The sequence below is a fragment of the Nycticebus coucang genome, chromosome 22 (genome assembly GCF_027406575.1).
Source record: "Nycticebus coucang isolate mNycCou1 chromosome 22, mNycCou1.pri, whole genome shotgun sequence".
In the NCBI taxonomy this organism is placed as follows: domain Eukaryota; kingdom Metazoa; phylum Chordata; class Mammalia; order Primates; family Lorisidae; genus Nycticebus; species Nycticebus coucang.
In genome coordinates this window covers 48606290-48624479 of record NC_069801.1, presented here as the reverse complement: position 1 = coordinate 48624479, position 18190 = coordinate 48606290, and the positions used below count along the sequence as shown (strand labels likewise).

General features: G+C 39.4%; 2 protein-coding genes across 3 annotated transcripts in view; one reads left to right on the top strand and one right to left on the bottom strand.

Moving 5' to 3' along the window:
- The window catches only part of NRDC (nardilysin convertase), a 126768-nt gene that overhangs the window by 58227 nt on the left and 50351 nt on the right, over positions 1 to 18190 (top strand). For both annotated transcript variants that reach the window (XM_053576456.1, XM_053576455.1), the window contains one exon: positions 11712 to 11785. In XM_053576456.1, coding sequence (XP_053432431.1) covers positions 11712 to 11785 — 74 coding nt within the window. The remainder of the gene's footprint in view (positions 1 to 11711; positions 11786 to 18190) is intronic.
- On the bottom strand, positions 5566 to 6685 carry LOC128575129 (translationally-controlled tumor protein-like). The gene is made up of 2 exons (XM_053576489.1): positions 6297 to 6685; positions 5566 to 6014 (listed from the first exon to the last, which is right to left on the bottom strand). The coding sequence occupies exons 1-2, from the start codon at positions 6574 to 6576 to the stop codon at positions 5776 to 5778; spliced, it is 519 nt and encodes a 172-aa protein (XP_053432464.1). The 5' UTR covers positions 6577 to 6685; the 3' UTR covers positions 5566 to 5775.

The following is an 18190-nucleotide window of genomic DNA, read 5'->3' as shown; positions in this document are numbered from 1 at the left end:
GCTCAGAAATTTGACAATTTTGAGGAAATGGGTCATTCCTGGAATCATACCCTCTCCTAGACTTAATGAAGAAGAAACAGATCTCTTAAACAAACCAATCTCAAGAACTGAGATGGAAGGAACAAAAAAAAAATCTCCAACAAAGAAAATTCCTGGTGCAGATGGCTTTACACCAGAATTCTATCAAACCTTCAAAGAAGAACTTATACCCATATTGCAGAAATTGTTTTACAAAATTCAGAAGGAAGGAATCTTCCTCTACCTGTTTTATGAAGCAAACATCACCCTGATACCAAAACCAGGAAAAGACCCAACTAAAAAGGAGAATTTCAGCCCAATTTCACTAATAAACATAGATGCAAAACTTCTCAATAAAATCCTAGCCAATAGATTACAGTTACACGTTAAAAAAATCATTCATTACAATCAAGTAGGTTTCATCCCAGGGATACAAGGCTGGTTTGACATATATATGCATGTCCATAAATGTAATTCACCATATCAACAGAAGACCATATGATCCTCTCAATAGATGCAGAAAAGGCATTTGATAAAATTCAGCATCCTTTTCTAATTAGAACACTTAAGAATTTAGGCAAAGGTGGCACATTTCTCAAACTGTTTGAAGCGATCTATGACAAACCCATAGGTAATATACTGAATGTAGTAAAACTGAAAGCTTTTCTACTTAGAACTGGAACCAGACAAGGTTATCCTCTATCACAGCGTTTCTCAACCTGTGGGTCATGACCCCTTTGTAACAATGAAAATACATCGTGATATTAGGAAGGTTGAGAATCACTGCTCTATCACCACTACTATTCAACATAGTTCTATCAGGCAAGAGAAGGAAATAAAGGATATCCAAATAGGGGCAGAGGAGGTCAAACTCTCGCTCTTTGCCGATGATAAAATCTTATACTTAGAGAACCCTGCAGAGTTCTCTAAGTTCTCTAAAGTCTAAGTTCTCTAAAGACTCAACCACAGACTCCTGGAAGTGATCAAAAAAATACAGCAAAGTCTCAAGATATAAAATCAATGTCTACAAACCAGTAGCCTTTATATATGCCACTAATAGCCAAGATGAGATGCTAATTAAGGACACGATTGCCTTGACATAGCTTCAAAAGAAAAAAAAAAGAAATACCTAGGAACATACCTAACAAAAGAGGTGAAGGACCTCTACAAAGAAAATTACAAAACCCTAAGAAAAGAAATAGCAGAGGATATTAACAAATGGAAGAACATACTATATACTCTTGACTGGGAAGAATCAACATTGTGAAAATGTCTGTACTACCCAAAGCAATCTACATATTCAATGCAATAATACCTATTAAAATACCATCATCATACTTTCAAGATTTGGAAAAAGTAATTCTTCGTTTTTATATGAAACCAGAAGAAACCCTGTATAGCCAAGGCAATTCTTAGTATTAAAAACAAAGCTGGAGGCATCAGTCTACCAGACTTTTGACTATACTACAAGGCCATAGTGATCAAAATAGCGTGGTATTGGCACAAAAATATTGATGTTTGTAACCAAATAGAAAACCATGTGATGAAACTAACATCTTACAGCCACCTGATCTTTGATAAACAAAACAAGAACATACACTGGGGAAAAGAATTCCTACTCAATAAATGGTGCTGGGGCCGGCACAGTGGCTCATGCCTGTAATCCTAGGACTCTGGGAGGCCGATGTGTGTGGATAGCTTGAGCTCACAACTTTGAGACCAGCGTGAGCAAAAGCAACACCCTGTCTCTACTAAAAATAGAAAAACGGAGGCAAGAGGATTGCTTGAGCCTAAGAATTGGAGGTTGCTATGAGCTATGACGCCAGGGCACCCTACCCAGGGTGACAGCTTAAGACTGTTGAAAAAATAAAAATGGTGCTGGGAGGGCGGCGCTGGTAGCTCAGTCGGTAAGGCGCTGGCCCCATATACCGAGGGTGACGGGTTCAAACCTGGCCCCGGCCAAACTGCAACCAAACAATAGCCGGGCACTGTGGCGGGCGCCTGTAGTCTCATCTACTCGGGAGGCTGAGGCAAGAGAATCGCTTAAACCCAGGAGTTGGAGGTTGCTGTGAGCTGTGTGAGGCCACGGCACTCTACTGAGGGCCATAAAGTGAGACTGTCTCTACAAAAAAAAAAAAAAAAATGGTGCTGGGAGAACTGGATAAACCACCTGTAAAAGAGTGACATATATATCATATATATGTCACTGGTCTTGTACCTCTCACCATTTATAAAAATTGATTCATGATGGAGTTTATGAAGACTTCTGTGGCAATTGCAACAACAGAAATAAACAAATGGGACTTAATTAAACTGAAAAGCTTCTGTACAACAAAGGAAACAACAACCAAAGCAAACAGACAAACTTCAGAGTGGGAAAAGATATTTGCACATTATGAATTGAAAAAGCTTGATAACTAGGATCTATAGAGAACTGAACTTAATTAACAACAACAACAAAAAGATTCAACAGTCCAATAGACCACTGGGCAAGAGACATGAATAGAACCTTCTGTAAAGAAGACAGGTGAATGACTAACAAACATATGAAAAGTGCTGATCATTCCTAATCATGAGAGAAATGCAAATCAAAACTACCCTGAGATTTCACCTAACCCCAGTGAGAATGGCCCACATCACTAAGTCTCAAAGCTGCAGATGCTGGCATGATTGTGGAGAGAAGGGAACACTTAGACACTTCTGGTAAGACTGCAAACTGATACAACCTTTTTGGAAGGAAGTATGGAGAATACTCACCTATTACTAGGCATCTACCTAGAAGGAAAAAAAAATCCTTTTATCATAAGGACATGTGCACTGGACTGTTTATTGCAGCTCCAATTTACAATCGCCAAAAGGTGGAAACAGCCTAAATGCCCACCAACCCAGGAATGGATTAACAAGTTGTCATGTATGTATACTATGGAATACAATTTAGCCATTAAAAAAGGTGGAGACTTTACATCTTTTGTATTAACCTGGATGGAGGTGGGACACATTCTTCTTAGTAAAACATCACAAGAATAGAGAAGCAAGAATCCAATGTACTCAATTCTAATATGAAGGCAGTAGATGAGCTAATACAGTAGGGGGTCAGTAGGGATATGAGCAAGTGGGGAGAGGGGAGGAGGGAAGGAGATAGGGGTCATGGTATATGGTACACCTCTTAGGGGCAGGACACAATTATAAGAGGGACCTTATCTAACAAATGCAATCAGTGTAACCTAATTCTTTGAACCCTCAATGAATCCCAAATAATTAAAAAAAAAATTGACGTGGAAAGCAAGAGACCAAGAATATCCCCAATTATTTTTTAAAAGAATGAAGTTAGAGGACTCATATCTCCCAGTTTCAAAACTTACTCAAAGATACAGTAATTGAGAGAATGTGGTACTGGCATAGGACAGACATATCAAATATATTAGAAACTTCAGAAATAAAGTATTACCTTTATGGTTAGTTGGGAGGATGCCAAGATAATTCAAGAGGAAAGAATACTTTTCAATAATTGCTGCTGGGGCTTGGTGCCCTTACTCAGTGGTCAGAGTGCCAGCTATATACACCAAGGCTGGTGGCTTCCAACCTGCCTGGGGCCTGCTAAACAATGACAACTACAACAACAAAATAGCTGGGCATTGTGGAGGGCACCTGCTGAGGCAAGAGAATTGCTTAAGCCCAAGAGTTTGAGGTTGCTGTGAGCTGTGATGCTACCACATTCAACTGAGGGCAAACAAAACAAGAGTGTCTCAAAAAAAAAAAAAAAAAAAAAAATTGCTGCTGTGACAACTGGATATCCACATGCAAAAGAATAAAGCTAGACTACCCTCACTCACACAGTATACAAAAATTAACTCAAATTGGGCCATAGATTTAAATGTAAGAGGAAAGAAATTTCTTTGAAGAAAAAACATAGGTGTAAATCTTTGTGACCTTGGATTTTGTAGTGGTTTCATAGATAGGGTGACAGAAACAGACCCAAAGAAAAACTAAATTGGACTTCATTAAAATTAAAAATGTTTTTGCTTTAAAGGTCCCTGAGAAAAAAGTGAAAAGACAATTCAGAAAATGGGAGAAAATGCTGCAAATCATATATTTGTTAAAAGACTAATATCAAGAATATACATAGAACTCTCACAGTACAAAGAAAAATAACCCAACTTAAAAATGAACAAAAGATTTGAATAAACATTTCTCCAAAGAAGATCTGCGGAGAGTCTAAATACATATGTGAAGGGATACTTAACATGATTAGACACTAGGGAAATGAAGATCAAGCCCACAGTGAGATACCACTTCACTTTGTACTCACTCTAAAAGGGAGAGCAAGAACAGTTGTTAAAAGGTATGTGGGGATTTTGGCACCCTCATACATTGGTGCAGCTGCTTTTGTAAAATTTGGCACTTTCTCAGAAACTTAAACATAAAATTAGCAAATGGCTCAGCAGTTCTACATTTTAGAGAACTGAAAACATGTTCATACAAAATCTTGTACATGAATGTTCATAACAGCATTTTTCATAATAGGGGAAAAGTAGAAACTACCCAAATGTCCAACTACTAATAAGATTAGATAACCAAAATGTGATATATCTACATGATAGAATATTACTTAGCAATAAGGAATGAAATTCTGGTACATGCTGCAACATTGATGAACCTTGAAAACATGCTAAGTGAAAAAAGCAAGATATAAAAAGCCCCGTAGTATGATTCCAATTATATGGACTATCCAGAATAGGTGAATCCATAGAGACCCAAAGTAGATTAGTGGTTACCCAAGGCTGGGGAGGAGGGGAGAAGGGAATGAGAGTTAATGAGTACAGAGTTTCTTTTGGGGTGATGAAAATATTCTGAAATTAGATAGTGGTGATGTTTGCACAATCTTGTGAATGTAGTAAAATCTGCTCAATCATATACTTTATTTTATTTATTTATTTATTTATTTTTTCCAACTGAATTAGTCTCTCTTTTTTTTTTTTTTTTTTGTAGAGACAGAGTCTCACTGTACCGCCCTCGGGTAGAGTGCCGTGGCGTCACACGGCTCACAGCAACCTCCAACTCCTGGGCTTAAGCGATTCTCTTGCCTCAGCCTCCGGAGTAGCTGAGACTACAGGCGCCCGCCACAACGCCCGGCTATTTTTTGGTTGCAGTTTGGCCGGGGCTGAGGTTTGAACCCGCCACCCTCGGCATATGGGGCCGGCGCCCTACTCACTGAGCCACAGGCGCCGCCCTGAATTAGTCTCTTTTTATTCTCTTGGTAATTTCTTCCACAGTCACTACTTCCGTTGTAGGTGATGAAATGTGTTAAGGCTCCACATCAAGTGTTGGCACTGCTATGAGCATTGTCTCTTCCTTTACTGTAACTCAGAATTAAAACTTTTGGTTCCTTTACATTCCAGTCTCAGGAGTGGTTTCCACTGTAGAATTTATCTGATGACAGTCTTATGCTTTCTAGCAGTGGACTACAACCAGTCTCTAGCTTCTGCAGGAACACTATAGGATGGATTTAGTTTAGAAGTGTATTAAACTAAAAGGCATTCTCTCGAATGAGTTTAAATGCATTTTATTTTTAAACAACCTACATGACATGTTTTTCCTTAAAAACAATGCCTCCACTCCAAATAAATCACGGTCAAAATAAATGAAGAGCTCAAGATGACATCAGTCCCGTTTGTCTTAAGTCCTGGTGTTGTGTGGATGACAAGCAGCAGCCAGTTATGATGACAGGTGATAGATCCAAAGTAATCGCCAAATTTGTTAACATTTTTCCATTTCTAAACCATCCTTAAAGAAAATCATATATGGGGTCACACCATCCTCACGGTAGTCCAGGAGAGCAACCATGCCATCTGGATTCATGTTTTCACCAATAAAGAACTGGTAGTTTTTGAAATTAGCCAGGATGTGCTTGATTTGTTCTGTAGCCCCTGTCATAAAAGGTTTTACTCTTTCTGGTCTCTGTTCTTCAAGTTTGCCTTTGATTGACTTCATGTAATCTTTGATGTACTTCTTTTTTTTTTTTTTTTTTTGTAGAGACAGAGTCTCTCTTTATGGCCTTCAGTAGAGTGCCGTGGCATCACACAGCTCACAGCAACCTCCAGCTCCTGGGCTTAAGCGATTCTCTTGCCTCAGCTTCCCGAGTAGCTGGGACTACAGGCGCTCACCACAGCGCCCGGCTATTTTTTTTGTTGTTGTTGCAGTTTGGCCGGGGCTGGGTTTGAACCCACCACCCTCGGCATATGGGGCCGGCGCCCTACTCACTGAGCCACAGGCGCCGCCTTTGATGTACTTCTCGTAGGCTTCTTTTGTGAAGCTGGTTTCCTGCAAGTGATGGTTCATGACAATATCAACACCAGTGATAACTGTGCTTTCGGTACCTTCGCCCTCAGGTCCTTCAGGGGAAGCATTTCCACCAATGAGCGAGTCATCAATGTTACCCTCTGTCCTACTGACCATCTTCCCCTCCACCTCCAAGCATAGGCCGTCTGCGATCTCTCGGATCTTGTAAATGTCGGAGAACATCTCATCATGGCTGATGAGGTCCCGGTAGATAATCATGATGGCGGCTGAAGGGAGACAGCGGCTGCACTAGTTTTGCAGGAGGCCGGAGCTCGGAGCGAGCGCGGCGGAGCCAGAGCGGCACTCGGGGGGAGGGGGGAGCGGGCGGAAAAGCTCAATCATATACTTTAAAGGGAGAATTAATTTTTCTGGTATGTGAATTGCATCACAATAGAAACAACAAACAGAATTTTAAGCTGAATAAATGTTAAGTCCTGTGTTTCTTTCTTTACTGCTTGGAGGATCTGTCCAGTTCTGTCAGTGGAATGTTGAAGTCCTCAACTGTTATGATGTTGTTTATCACTTTGTTGAGATCTAGTAGGGTTTGCCATATAGATCTCCGTTAACCTGTGTTAAGTGCATAAAAATGTAAAATTGTTGGGTTCTTATTGCATTGTTCCCTTTACCATTATATAATGACCATGTTTGTATTTATTTTTGTTACTTTGAAGTCTGTGTTATCTGATAGGAGAATGGCCACACCAGCTTTTGGTTTGCATTTGTGTGGAATCCCTTTGAGTCTGAATGAGTCATTGTGGATTAGATGGGTTTCCAGAAGACAGCAGTTACTTGGTTTGCATTTTTACATCTATTCAGACAGCCTATGTCTCTTGAGAGGGGAGTTCAGTGCCTTCTTATTGAAAGAATTGAGAAGTGGGGTAGATTTCACTTCATCCTGTTGAATAGAACTTTATTGCTTTGTTTTACCTCTTGAGCTATTGTGGTATTTGGGCTCTGATTTAGCATTTGGATGATTTTACACTGGTGGATATCTGTTGTGCTGATCAGTGATTGTGCAGATCTGAGTACTTCCCACAGGGTAGTTCTCGTCTTGACAAATTCCCTCAGTGTTTGCTTGTCCTGAGAAAGTCTTTATTTCTCCCTCTTATAAGAAACTTAGTTTTGCAGGATACAAAATTCTAGGTGGGCCATTATTCTGTCTTGAGAAGACTGAGAATGGGGCCCCAGTCCCTTCTGGCTTATAAAGTCTCAGTTGAGAATTCTTCAGTTAAGTCTGATATTGCATTGTAATATCAGACTTAACTTTCCTTTGTAAGTTATCTGATGGTTTCACCTTATGGTTCATAGGAATTCCTCCTTCACGTTAAATTTGACCAGTCTGATGACTATATGTTGTGGTGATTGCCTCTTGGCAGTAAATTTCCTGGGACTCCCTTGAGCTTCTAGTACCTGTATGTCCAGATTTCTAGCAAGACCTGGGAGATTTTCCTTAACTGTTTCCGCATACAGGTTTTTCAGGCCTTGTGTATTTTCTTCTTCACCCTCAGGGATGCCTATGATTCTTATTATGTTAGGCCTCTTTACCTAATCCTTATTTCTTTTAGGCTTCGTTCGTTTCTCTTATTTCTTTGTTCTTTTTCTTTGACTGACTTACTTAATGCAAAGGTGTTATCTTCTAGCTCTGAGATTTTCGTCTACCTGATCTAATCTATTCTTAAGGGTTTCTGCCATGTTCTGTATTTCCTTGAATAATTTTTTTTATTTCTAGAAGCTCTGCTTGATTTTATTAAACTAATTCCATTTCTTTGGTGAATTTTTCCATTAATTCCTGCATTGCTTTTGTGGTTTCTTTGTGTTGGGTTTCTGTTTTCTCTTTCATTTTATTTAATTTCCTTACAGTCCATATTTGAAATTCTTTATCATTTATTTCAGTATTCTCATTTTGGTTGGTTTCCATTGGTTCAGAGTTAATGTTTTCTTTTGTGGGTGCCCTTTCACCCTGATTTTTCATGTTTCTGGAGTTCTTTCACTGATTCCTTCTCATGTAGAGCCCTTGTGGCTTCTTATTTTTGAATTTTTATGCCCAGTTTGATCTCTGAAATGAGAGGTGGTGCTTGTGGGTGAGATTCAACCATACCCTATATTATTGAGTCAGTAAATGCTGTAAAGGGTATGAAAATAGAACTCCCTCTCATCAGGTGGCAGCTATTACAAGGAATAAGCTGCAGTGTTATTTTTGGGTCCGATGACTAGCTCTAGTCTCTAAGGAGAAGCACTTGATTGCCTCAGGTGGTGGGTGGGGCCCTGGAACTTCAGGTGAGTCCTAGTCACCCGAGGCAAGGTAGGAAAGTGGGGCTGGACAGGGCTGGTTTGGGTGAGCTTGCTTTAAGGCTTCTTCTGGCCAGGTATATGTTTTAGCAAGGGTCAAAGGTCTGCGCCCAGCTTTTAGGTATAGTTGCCAGGTAGGGGCTGAAGTGGCCTCACTCAACCAGAAAGTCTGCTGTGGAGGCAGGGCTATCTGAGATTCACAATCTGGAGAGGGCCTGGCTTCTCTCTATCCTCCACTGGTCTGTAGTTTTCCTTTGCCCTCTGGTAGCAGGCAGGATCTCAAGCCAGTTGAAGTGTCCCACAACTGTCATAGGCTGGGAAGTTCTTTGTCCAGGATCCCAGCCTGATTTGAGAGTATGGCCTTCCTGTAGGTGGAGGGGTGCCCTGAAACCACGCTGCACCTAGGACCTGCATTGCACTGTCCTGTGTGATCTGGCCATGTCAACACCCTTGTCTCCCAAGACTAATCCACAAATCTCCCCTCCATTCCCCCAAGCAATGCAAACGGGGAATGGGGTCTGGCCTGCAGAGTGTCCCCACCTCTCTGAAAATCAATCACTGACTATATCAGGGAGAAGTGCACTAGTCCCGAGTTGCCCACAGGGTGCCCAAGCAGGTTCAATGTCCCTCTGCCTCCAGGCATTATCTGCCTGACCAGGGAGTGCTGATGGGCAGGAAGCTCACCGTCCGAACACCTCTCAGTCTGCTGTAGGACACCTACAGGAAAGGTCTGAGCCCCAGTCTCTGTGGAAGTCTCAGTGTGGTGGCTCAGTTGTCTCTCTCAGCAGCTATGAGAGGGAGAGGAGAAGGGAAGAAAAAGCCTGTAGGAAGGAAAGCTAGCCCTCTGGTGGTGTCTGTTCCTCTCTCTGGGAGGCTGCTTGCTGAGAATGTCCAGGCCCTAGAGTCACGCAGAACTCTTAGGATGCACTGCATCTTGTGGCTTCTGTACTCTGGGCCAGAGTTAGGAAATGTCTATATGGAAATGAGCAAGGCAAAACTCAAGGAGTTGAAGCTTCCTGGGGAGGACAAAGGTGCTTGGTGGGTAGTGAGGCAATATGGCTCCTGCTATCCCAGCTCAGATCTGTAGAGATGGGAAGGCGCCCCAGTGGGGCTAGGAGCCTGGTACTCTCTCCACTAGATGTTTCCAGATAATTGGTAGCAGCAGGCTCTGGGCTTTTGTGGGCCGAAAGTTTCTCTAGCAGCTCAGGAACCTGCTAACTCGTCAGAGATAGGAGGGAGACAGAAACAAACCACTCCACCTGCCCATCTTACAGGACTCAAAGCCTCTTAGAGTTTGCTGATACCTTCCTCCTTCATATTTTGCTCTCCAACTCGTTTCCATGGAGTGTCCTGAAGGTTCTGGCACCCTTTCCTCAGACCCACACCCAATCTATGTTTATCTGTTCTTTTTTTCTTTTTCATCTAAAAATTATTACTGAGACTCATACAGATCCTACCAGATCTAAGCAAAGAGATAAATGGTAGCATTATAATTGCTGGACTTCAATATCCTACTGACATAGCTGGCCAGATCATTGAAGCAGAAAATCAATAAAGAAACTCTGCACTTGGTGGGACTCTGGAACAAATGGATCTAACAGACATTTATAGAACATTGTACCCCAAAACAATTATTTCTCATTGGCACATCAGACATTCTCCAAGATTGATTATGGTAGGTCATAAAACGTATCTCAGAAAATTCAAAAAAATCAACAAAATCAAATCATGTATCTTCTCAGACCACAGTGAAATAAAACTATAAATCATTTACAAGAGGAATACTCAAATCTACACTAAGTCATGAAATTCAACCTGCTGCTGAATGATCCTTGAGTCAATGATGAAATTAATATGGAAATCAAAAGATTCCTTGAACTAAACAACAAAGGAGACATAAGCTATGGAAACCTGTGGAATATAGCAAAAATAGTCCTAAAGGGAAAATTCAGAACCTTAAATGCCTACATCAAAAAGGCAGAGGGTGGGTGGTGTCTGTGGCTCAAAGGAGTAGGGTGCCGGCCCCATATACTGGAGGTAGCGGTTTCAAACCCAGCCCCAACCAAAAAAAGAAAAAGTAAAGGATTATTAATTAAAAAAAAAAAAGACAGAGGGTTCACATATTAACAACCTAATATCACATCTCAAGGAGCTAGAAAAGGAAGAGCAAGCCAAACCCAGAGCCAGCAGAAGAAAAGAAAGATACTTGAAGCACAGATACACATATAGACTTAATATCCATGTTACTAAAATTTTATAAAGGAGTGAGTAGGAGGAAATTAATGAAAAGTCTCCTTAGAGTTGATCCTGGAAAAAATAAAAAAAGACCAAATAAACATTGGTCTAAAAATAGGCCTATAGATGTTAAAACTATAAAGAAAAGCAGAGAATTATCATTACATTCAGGAGAGAGTGCTGGGTGGCTTCTATAGTGCTGATTATTGCCTCTTCATCTGGGTGGACCACTTGATATTTGCCTTGTAAATACGCATTATTCTCTATGTTCATGATTTATGTACTTTTGGGATGATTGTTACATTTCACAATGAAAAGAGTTAGTGTGTGAACTTTAGTTTGAAATGTAGAAATGAAAAAAAAAGAAATGTAGAAATGCAGAATATTAGACTTTCTAGACATCTGATTATGAATTAAATCTTCAACTTAGTGAAATTTCTTAATTAAAATAATAAATGGTAGCTGGGTGTGGTGGCTCACACCTATAATCCTAGAACTTTGGGAGGCTGAGGCAGGAGGATTGCTTTAGGCCAGGAGTTGGAGACCACCTGACCAGGAGTGAGACCTTGTCTTTACTAAAGATAGAAAAATTAGCCAGATATGGTGGTGTGCACCTGTCATCCCAGCTACTTGGGAGTCTGAGACAGTATTGCTTGAGCCCAAGAGTCTGAAGTTGCAATGACCTGTGATGACCACTGCACGCTAGCCTGGGTTACAGAGTGAGACCCTGTCTCAAACTCCCCCGCCCCCCAAACAAGAAACAATAATAAATGTCAACTCATGAAACTGAACAAAACCAGAAATGCCTGTATTGTTTATTTTTTGTTCAGATGGGCCCAGTTCTTCATCCATCCACTAATGATCAGAGATGCAATTGACCGTGAAGTTGAAGCTGTTGATAGTGGTAAGAGAAGTGTTTTATGTCTTGCTATAGTTTTTTCCTTTGTCCAATCAGATATTTAGCACAAACATCCATCTTATCATCAGACCATTTTATCTTTATATTTTAAAGGGCTAAATTAAAATAGAAGTGTTGTATTTATTCCCAAAGTTGTTAAATGTCTAATTCATCATAGAGATGAAATAAATTAAAAAGATGGTGAATTTTTGTTAACTGAGAGCTTTACCTTTGCAGGAGAGGAGACTAACTCCTAAAGCTACTAGTGGGTTAAAACTTTAAAAGTTCACTTACTCATTTTCCATGAAGAGACATTTTCTCTAAGACTTAAGTCTGCCATCCTGATATTTGTATAGCTTGTCGTTTTTTACCTAGGTCTGTAGGTGCTTTATGGCTTGCATTTTGGTATTTCTGGAAACAATTTGATATATTTATGGGTAAAGAAATGAAATACCTGAGTGGGAAGTACATTTAATTTTTCTTTTTGACTGTTTCTCTTATCTTTGAGATTTAAAGAATGAAGGCAGTAAGGAAAACTGTGTGCTTATATAGGGTGAAGCTTCATGATAGCTCTTGTGCTGTAAATATTCCTGAATTATAGATTATCTCTGCTTGCCTTATATTTAGCAATAGAAACATCTAACACTGCACTAGAGGGGACTTCCAGTTCATATAAGTTAGACCTGACTTACAACTACTGAAGAGGCAAACTCTGTATTTGGTTCTCTTTTATAGTATTTTCCTCCTTGGCTTGATTCAATGTCTAGTTCTAATGATGATTTATTGCATTCACCATGCTGAGTGAAATACAGATGGTGTCTGGAAGTTTGACTTAACCTCTGTTTAACTTATAAATGTGTCTCTAGCCGTGGCCATCAGTTTATTTATAAAAGGATAGGATGGTATGGTTCCTACTAGCTCTAGTAGCTCCTTGGAATCAAAGATTTGTTTTCTTCATCTTTCTTACTTGCCTGCCATGTTGTCTGTTTATCTTAGATACAGTTAAATATCTGTTGAATGGATAAAAAACAAAAATCACTAAGGAAAACTTGAAAAGTCCTTTCTACATTTTGAGACTTAAGCATTATATTTGTGTCTTAAATGCTTTCTAGTATGTTTCCTTCACACAGTTTCTAGAGTGGGTTGAAAACAGTGTTTAAAAAAGTAGACATTTAATTCAATTTTGAATGTTTGTCAGAATATATTTTATTATGCTTTGAAAAATTATGCAGAAGTATATATGTGATAAGTGATAGGCACATACATATTTAAGTATATAGTTTTAGTTTATGCTGAAATTAAGTTAAAGATTTTTAATTTGCATTGTGTTTTTGTTATTTGAATTTAATGATAGGAAACCCAGGTTTCAATTTGTGTTCTAACAGTTATAACTGATGTAAAAAATTACTTAAGTATTTATTAACCAGTTTTAAAGCTCAATAATCAGATTTTTTTTTATTCTATTCTATTTTTTTTTTTTTTTTTTTAGTCTATGCTTTCCAGTATCACTGAGGTTTTACTTGTTTTGTTTACATCTTTTTAGTGGCTTGCCTGCTTGGATGACCAATTACGTATATAAGGAGATAAAGGGAAGTTCAACAGCCTTGGCAAATGCATCTTCTCATAGAGTCATTTTCCTTTTCCTTTATTCATCTCTACCCACTTATGGAAGAAATTCTTTGTTTCCTGGCTTTTTAATTTATTGACTTATACTAACTTTATTACTTCATCACTGTTTCCTGGATTCATAATTCTGTTTTTGGTCAAATCTTTCAATGGAGACATAACAGTAGGTTTTTTTAATGGATTAATTTATTGCTAAAAGAAGATCATGGAGAAAAAAAGCTATTTTTTTTTCTTTGAGACAAAGTCACCTAGGCTTGTGTGCAGTGGTGGGATCACAGCTTACAACAATCTTAAACTCGTGGGCTCAAGCGTTCCTCCTGTCCTGGCCTCCCAAGTAGCTAGAACTATAGGCATGTGCCACTATGCCTAGCTGATTTCTTTCTTTCTTTCTTTTTTTGTTTTGAGACAGAGTTTCACTATGTTGCCCGGTTGAGTGCTGTGGCATCACAGCTCACAGCAACCTCAAACTCTTGGGCTTAACCCAGTGGTTTTCAACTTTCCTAATGCCACAATGTATGTTCATTGTGAAAAAGGGATTGTGACCCACAGGTTGAGAACCACTGGCTTAAGCAATTCTCTTGCCTGAGCCTCCCAAGTAGTTAGGACTATAGGTGCCTGCCACAATGCCTGGCTATTTTGTGGTTGTAGTTGTCATTGTTGTTTGGCAGGTCTGGGCTCGGTTTGAGCCTGCCAGCTCCAGTGTATGTCCTGGTGCCCTAGCCGCTGAGCTATAGGCACCATTTTTAATTTTTTGTAGGGACAAGGTCTTGCTATTGCCCAGGATGGTCTCAAACTACTGGCCTCCAGAGATCCTCCTGCCTTGGCCTCCCAAAGTGCTGGGATGACAGGTGTGAGCTACTGGGCCTGGCCTTATTCTCAGTAATTAAGCCTTTATTTTAATGATAGTTCATACTCTTACATAAACATGTATATTTGCCTATGTAGTATGTCTCAGTGATTGATATGGGTGATATGTCAAAAGTACTTTTTTATCCCAATCAAGTGGCAGTGTGGTCTCTTGAGTGTTCAGATACTTATATTCTATTTTTATAGTTTTATGGGATCTTAAATCAGTTTTCGTGAATACATTTATATATCTTTGGTATTAGCTACCTGTTGCTGCCAAACAGATTGCCAGAAACTTAGTGGCTTAAAATAAAACGAATTTATTTTCTCAGAGTTTCAGAAGTCAGAAGTATAAAATGTTTCCAGAGCCTGTAGGGGAGAACCTGTTTCCTTTCCTTTTCCGGCTTCTAGCTGCCGTCTGTGTTTCTAGGCTTTGGGCCCTTTGTTCATCTTCTCTCTTCTCTGGCTCCTGCATCTCTCCTTACATCTTTTTTCTGGCTCTGATCCTCCTGCCTCCCACTTTTAAGGACCTTTATGATTATACTGGTACTACCTGGATAATCTAGAATAATCTCTCCTTGCCAGGATCCTTTACTCAATCACATCTGCAAAGTCCCTTTTACTATGTAAGGTATCGGAGTCACAGGTATTGAGGATTAGGATGTGGACATCTTTGGGGCCATTATTCAACCTGCCACACTTAATAGTGGAATTGTTTTTCTTATGTTGTAGCCATATCTTCATATTTTTTATAGAGACTTTAAAGAAATTCCTCCGCTGAAGCTATGGGTATATGTTTTAGTATCTCATCTTTGATTTAGCTTTTATGGTTTGTAATTAAAGTATTTTCTTGAAAGTGCTTCTGCTTCGTTCCATCACTGCTTTGTCACTACTTAGTAATTTCTACTCTCTCACAAAGTATAATGATAATGGCCCCTAACTGGTTTTCTTGTTTCTACCCTTGAGTCATTCTATTCTGTACATTTGCAACCAGAACGAACTCACTAAAAGTCCACATCTGATAATGGGATTCTCCTGAGAAAGATCTTCAGTGCCTTACTTACCATGCCCTGTGGATAGATAATAGTTGCTAACATTTATTGGGAATTTATTGTGTGTGTTATTGTGACTGCTATTACTTTCTTTATCCTTATGGAACATATAGTAAAACTATGCTTAGAAGGTTAAATAATAAACCAAAATCCCAGAATAGGTTATTTCTCTAAGTATCTGTAGTCAATAATGATGTATGATACCAAGATCTGTACTTGTACACATGTATTATTGTGTATTCCCCAAGATCTTATTAGGCCCTTTCAAAAATCCTTTTTCTTTCTTTCTTTTTTTTTTTTTTTTGAGACAGTTTCACTCTGCCCTAGGTACAGTGCCCATGGTATCCTATCTCACAGCAACTTCAAACTCTTGGGCTCAAGCTTTCCTGTTGCCTCAGTCTCCTGAGTACCTTAGGACCACAGGCACCCATCACAATGCCTAGCTAGTTTTTCTGTTTTTAGTAGAGATGGAGTCTCGTTGTTGCTCAGGCGCTCCATCTGCCTCAGTCTCCCAGAGTGCTAGGATTACAGGTGTGAGCCACTGCACCTGGCCTCAAAAATTATTTCTTGCTTATCTGTTCAGACTGATCTTTTATCTTTTCTTTGATTCAGAACTTTGACCATATTCCATTTTTGTTTTTCAGAAGTGCCATGTTCTCCTTTCCTTTTTGCTCCTTAGAATTCATTGTATACTCCCATTCTTTCTCTCTCCTTTCCCCAGAAAAACTCTTATTTATCTTTTAAGTCTCAGTTTGAGTCAGCCCCAGGAAACCTCTCTCCTAGATGTCCATCCCCCAAAGTAAATTCATCTCGAAAATAAAATGACAATTAGGTCAGTTGATACTCCTTATACTTTTTCTTTTTCGTCTTAAATACATTAAAATTTTCATGTGCTTTTAAATAAATCTTTGTATTTTAAAAATTAATTCACAGTTGTATAGAATTCACAGGGAACATGAAATCAAAAAAATGTTTAAGCAATACATAGAAGCTTAATAACTTTATGAAACTTAGAACTCTTTGGAGTTTGCAACATAGCTCACTAGCCACAAAATCGTAAAATGGAACACAAATCTTTTCTAGTGCTAGGAATCTTTTAACCTAATGTTTTCATTTACAAATGTGAAAACCAAAATAATATTAATAATAATTGTTTACTATGTTACTGAGGGCTCATATATGTTAATAAGCACCGCACCCACCTAAGCATATTTGCTCATTCCTGAACTTCTCACCTTACTTTACCGTTTTGTTCTCCCAAAAATGATCACTTTCTAATATAATGCATAATTTATATATTTATTAGTCTATATTCCTTATCTTTTTTTCATAATACCCTTTGTGTAGCATTTAACCAAAGTGAATTTTAATTTCCCACTGGACTCCCAAGTGTTTTCATCATTAAACAATTCTACTGGCCACTATGCTACCTTTGATTTGGTTAAGGTATTTTTTTATCTTAAAAGCATTTGGATTTATAATTTTCACATATAGAAAACTCTTCTCCAAGGTATTCTTATGATGTGATCCTCACATCATTTGGCTTTCTATTCACTTGTTACCACCTTCTGTGCTCACTGTGTCATTAGTCTTTGTTCCTTTGCTCAGCTTTTTTTTAATAGCACCGATCACGGACATTATATTAATATAACATGTTGATTGTTGTCTTCTCTATTAGAATGTAAACTCTTTGAGGGCAGAGACTTGATCTCCTTTATTCATATTTCTACCTCCAGCAACTGTTTCATCAGTACCTGATGCACAATAGATGTTCAGTACATATTTATTGAAAAAAAATGTATCTTACTTAATCCTTATAAGAATCTTATGAGGGCGGCGCCTGTGGCTCAGTGAGTAGGGCGCCGGCCCCATATGCCGAGGGTGGCAGGTTCAAACCCAGCCCCAGCCAAACTGCAACAAAAAATAGCCGGGCGTTGTGGCGGGCGCCTGTAGTCCCAGCTGCTCCGGAGGCTGAGGCAAGAGAATCGCTTAAGCCCAGGAGTTGGAGGTTGCTGTGAGCCGTGTGACGCCACGGCACTCTACCAGACTGCGGTACAGTGAGACTCTGCCTCTACAAAAAAAAAAAAAAAAAAAAGAATCTTATGAGCTAGGTACTATTAACTCCATTTTATAGATGCAGAAATGGAATCTGGGAAGTTAAGTAACTTCCTTAAAGTTGTACAGTTTAGTAAGTGACAGACTGGGCTTCTGGCTGTCTCAGTCAATTTGGGCTGTCATAACAGAATACCATAGCCTGTGTAGCTTATAAACAACAGAAATTTTTATTTGTTTGTTTGTTTGTTTATGAATGACAGGGTCTTGCTCTGTCACCTGGGCTAGAGTGCAGTGATATCATAACTCATAGGGAACCTCAAATTCCTGGTCTCTAGTGATCTTCCTGCCCCAGCCTCCCATGTAGCTAAGAGTATAGGTATTCTACCAAACCTGGCTAATTTTTTCTATTTTTGGTAAAGATGAAGTCTCACTCTTGCTCTGGCCCGTCTAGAGCTCCAGACCTCAAGTGATTCTCCTGCCTCTGCCTCCCTTAATGCTTGGATTACAAGTGTTAGCCTTGGCACCTGGTCTAGAAATTTATTTTCACAGTTTTTGAGGCTGCAAAGTCCCAGATCAAGGTCCCAGCAGATTCCGTGTCTAGGGAGGGCCTGCCTCCTGGCATACAGACAGCTGCCCTCGGCCTGTATCCTCACATGGCAGAAAGGGGTAGGGAGATCTCTGGGTCTCTATGATAAGGCACTAATCTCATTCATATAACATGTGATTCATAAAGTTAACTTTTGTTACTTCCTTGCTTTCAGTCCTGTGAGTTTGAATTTGTAGATAATAAAGAAGGCACTGAATTTCAGTTTATTAAAAGTATTTCTTTAAA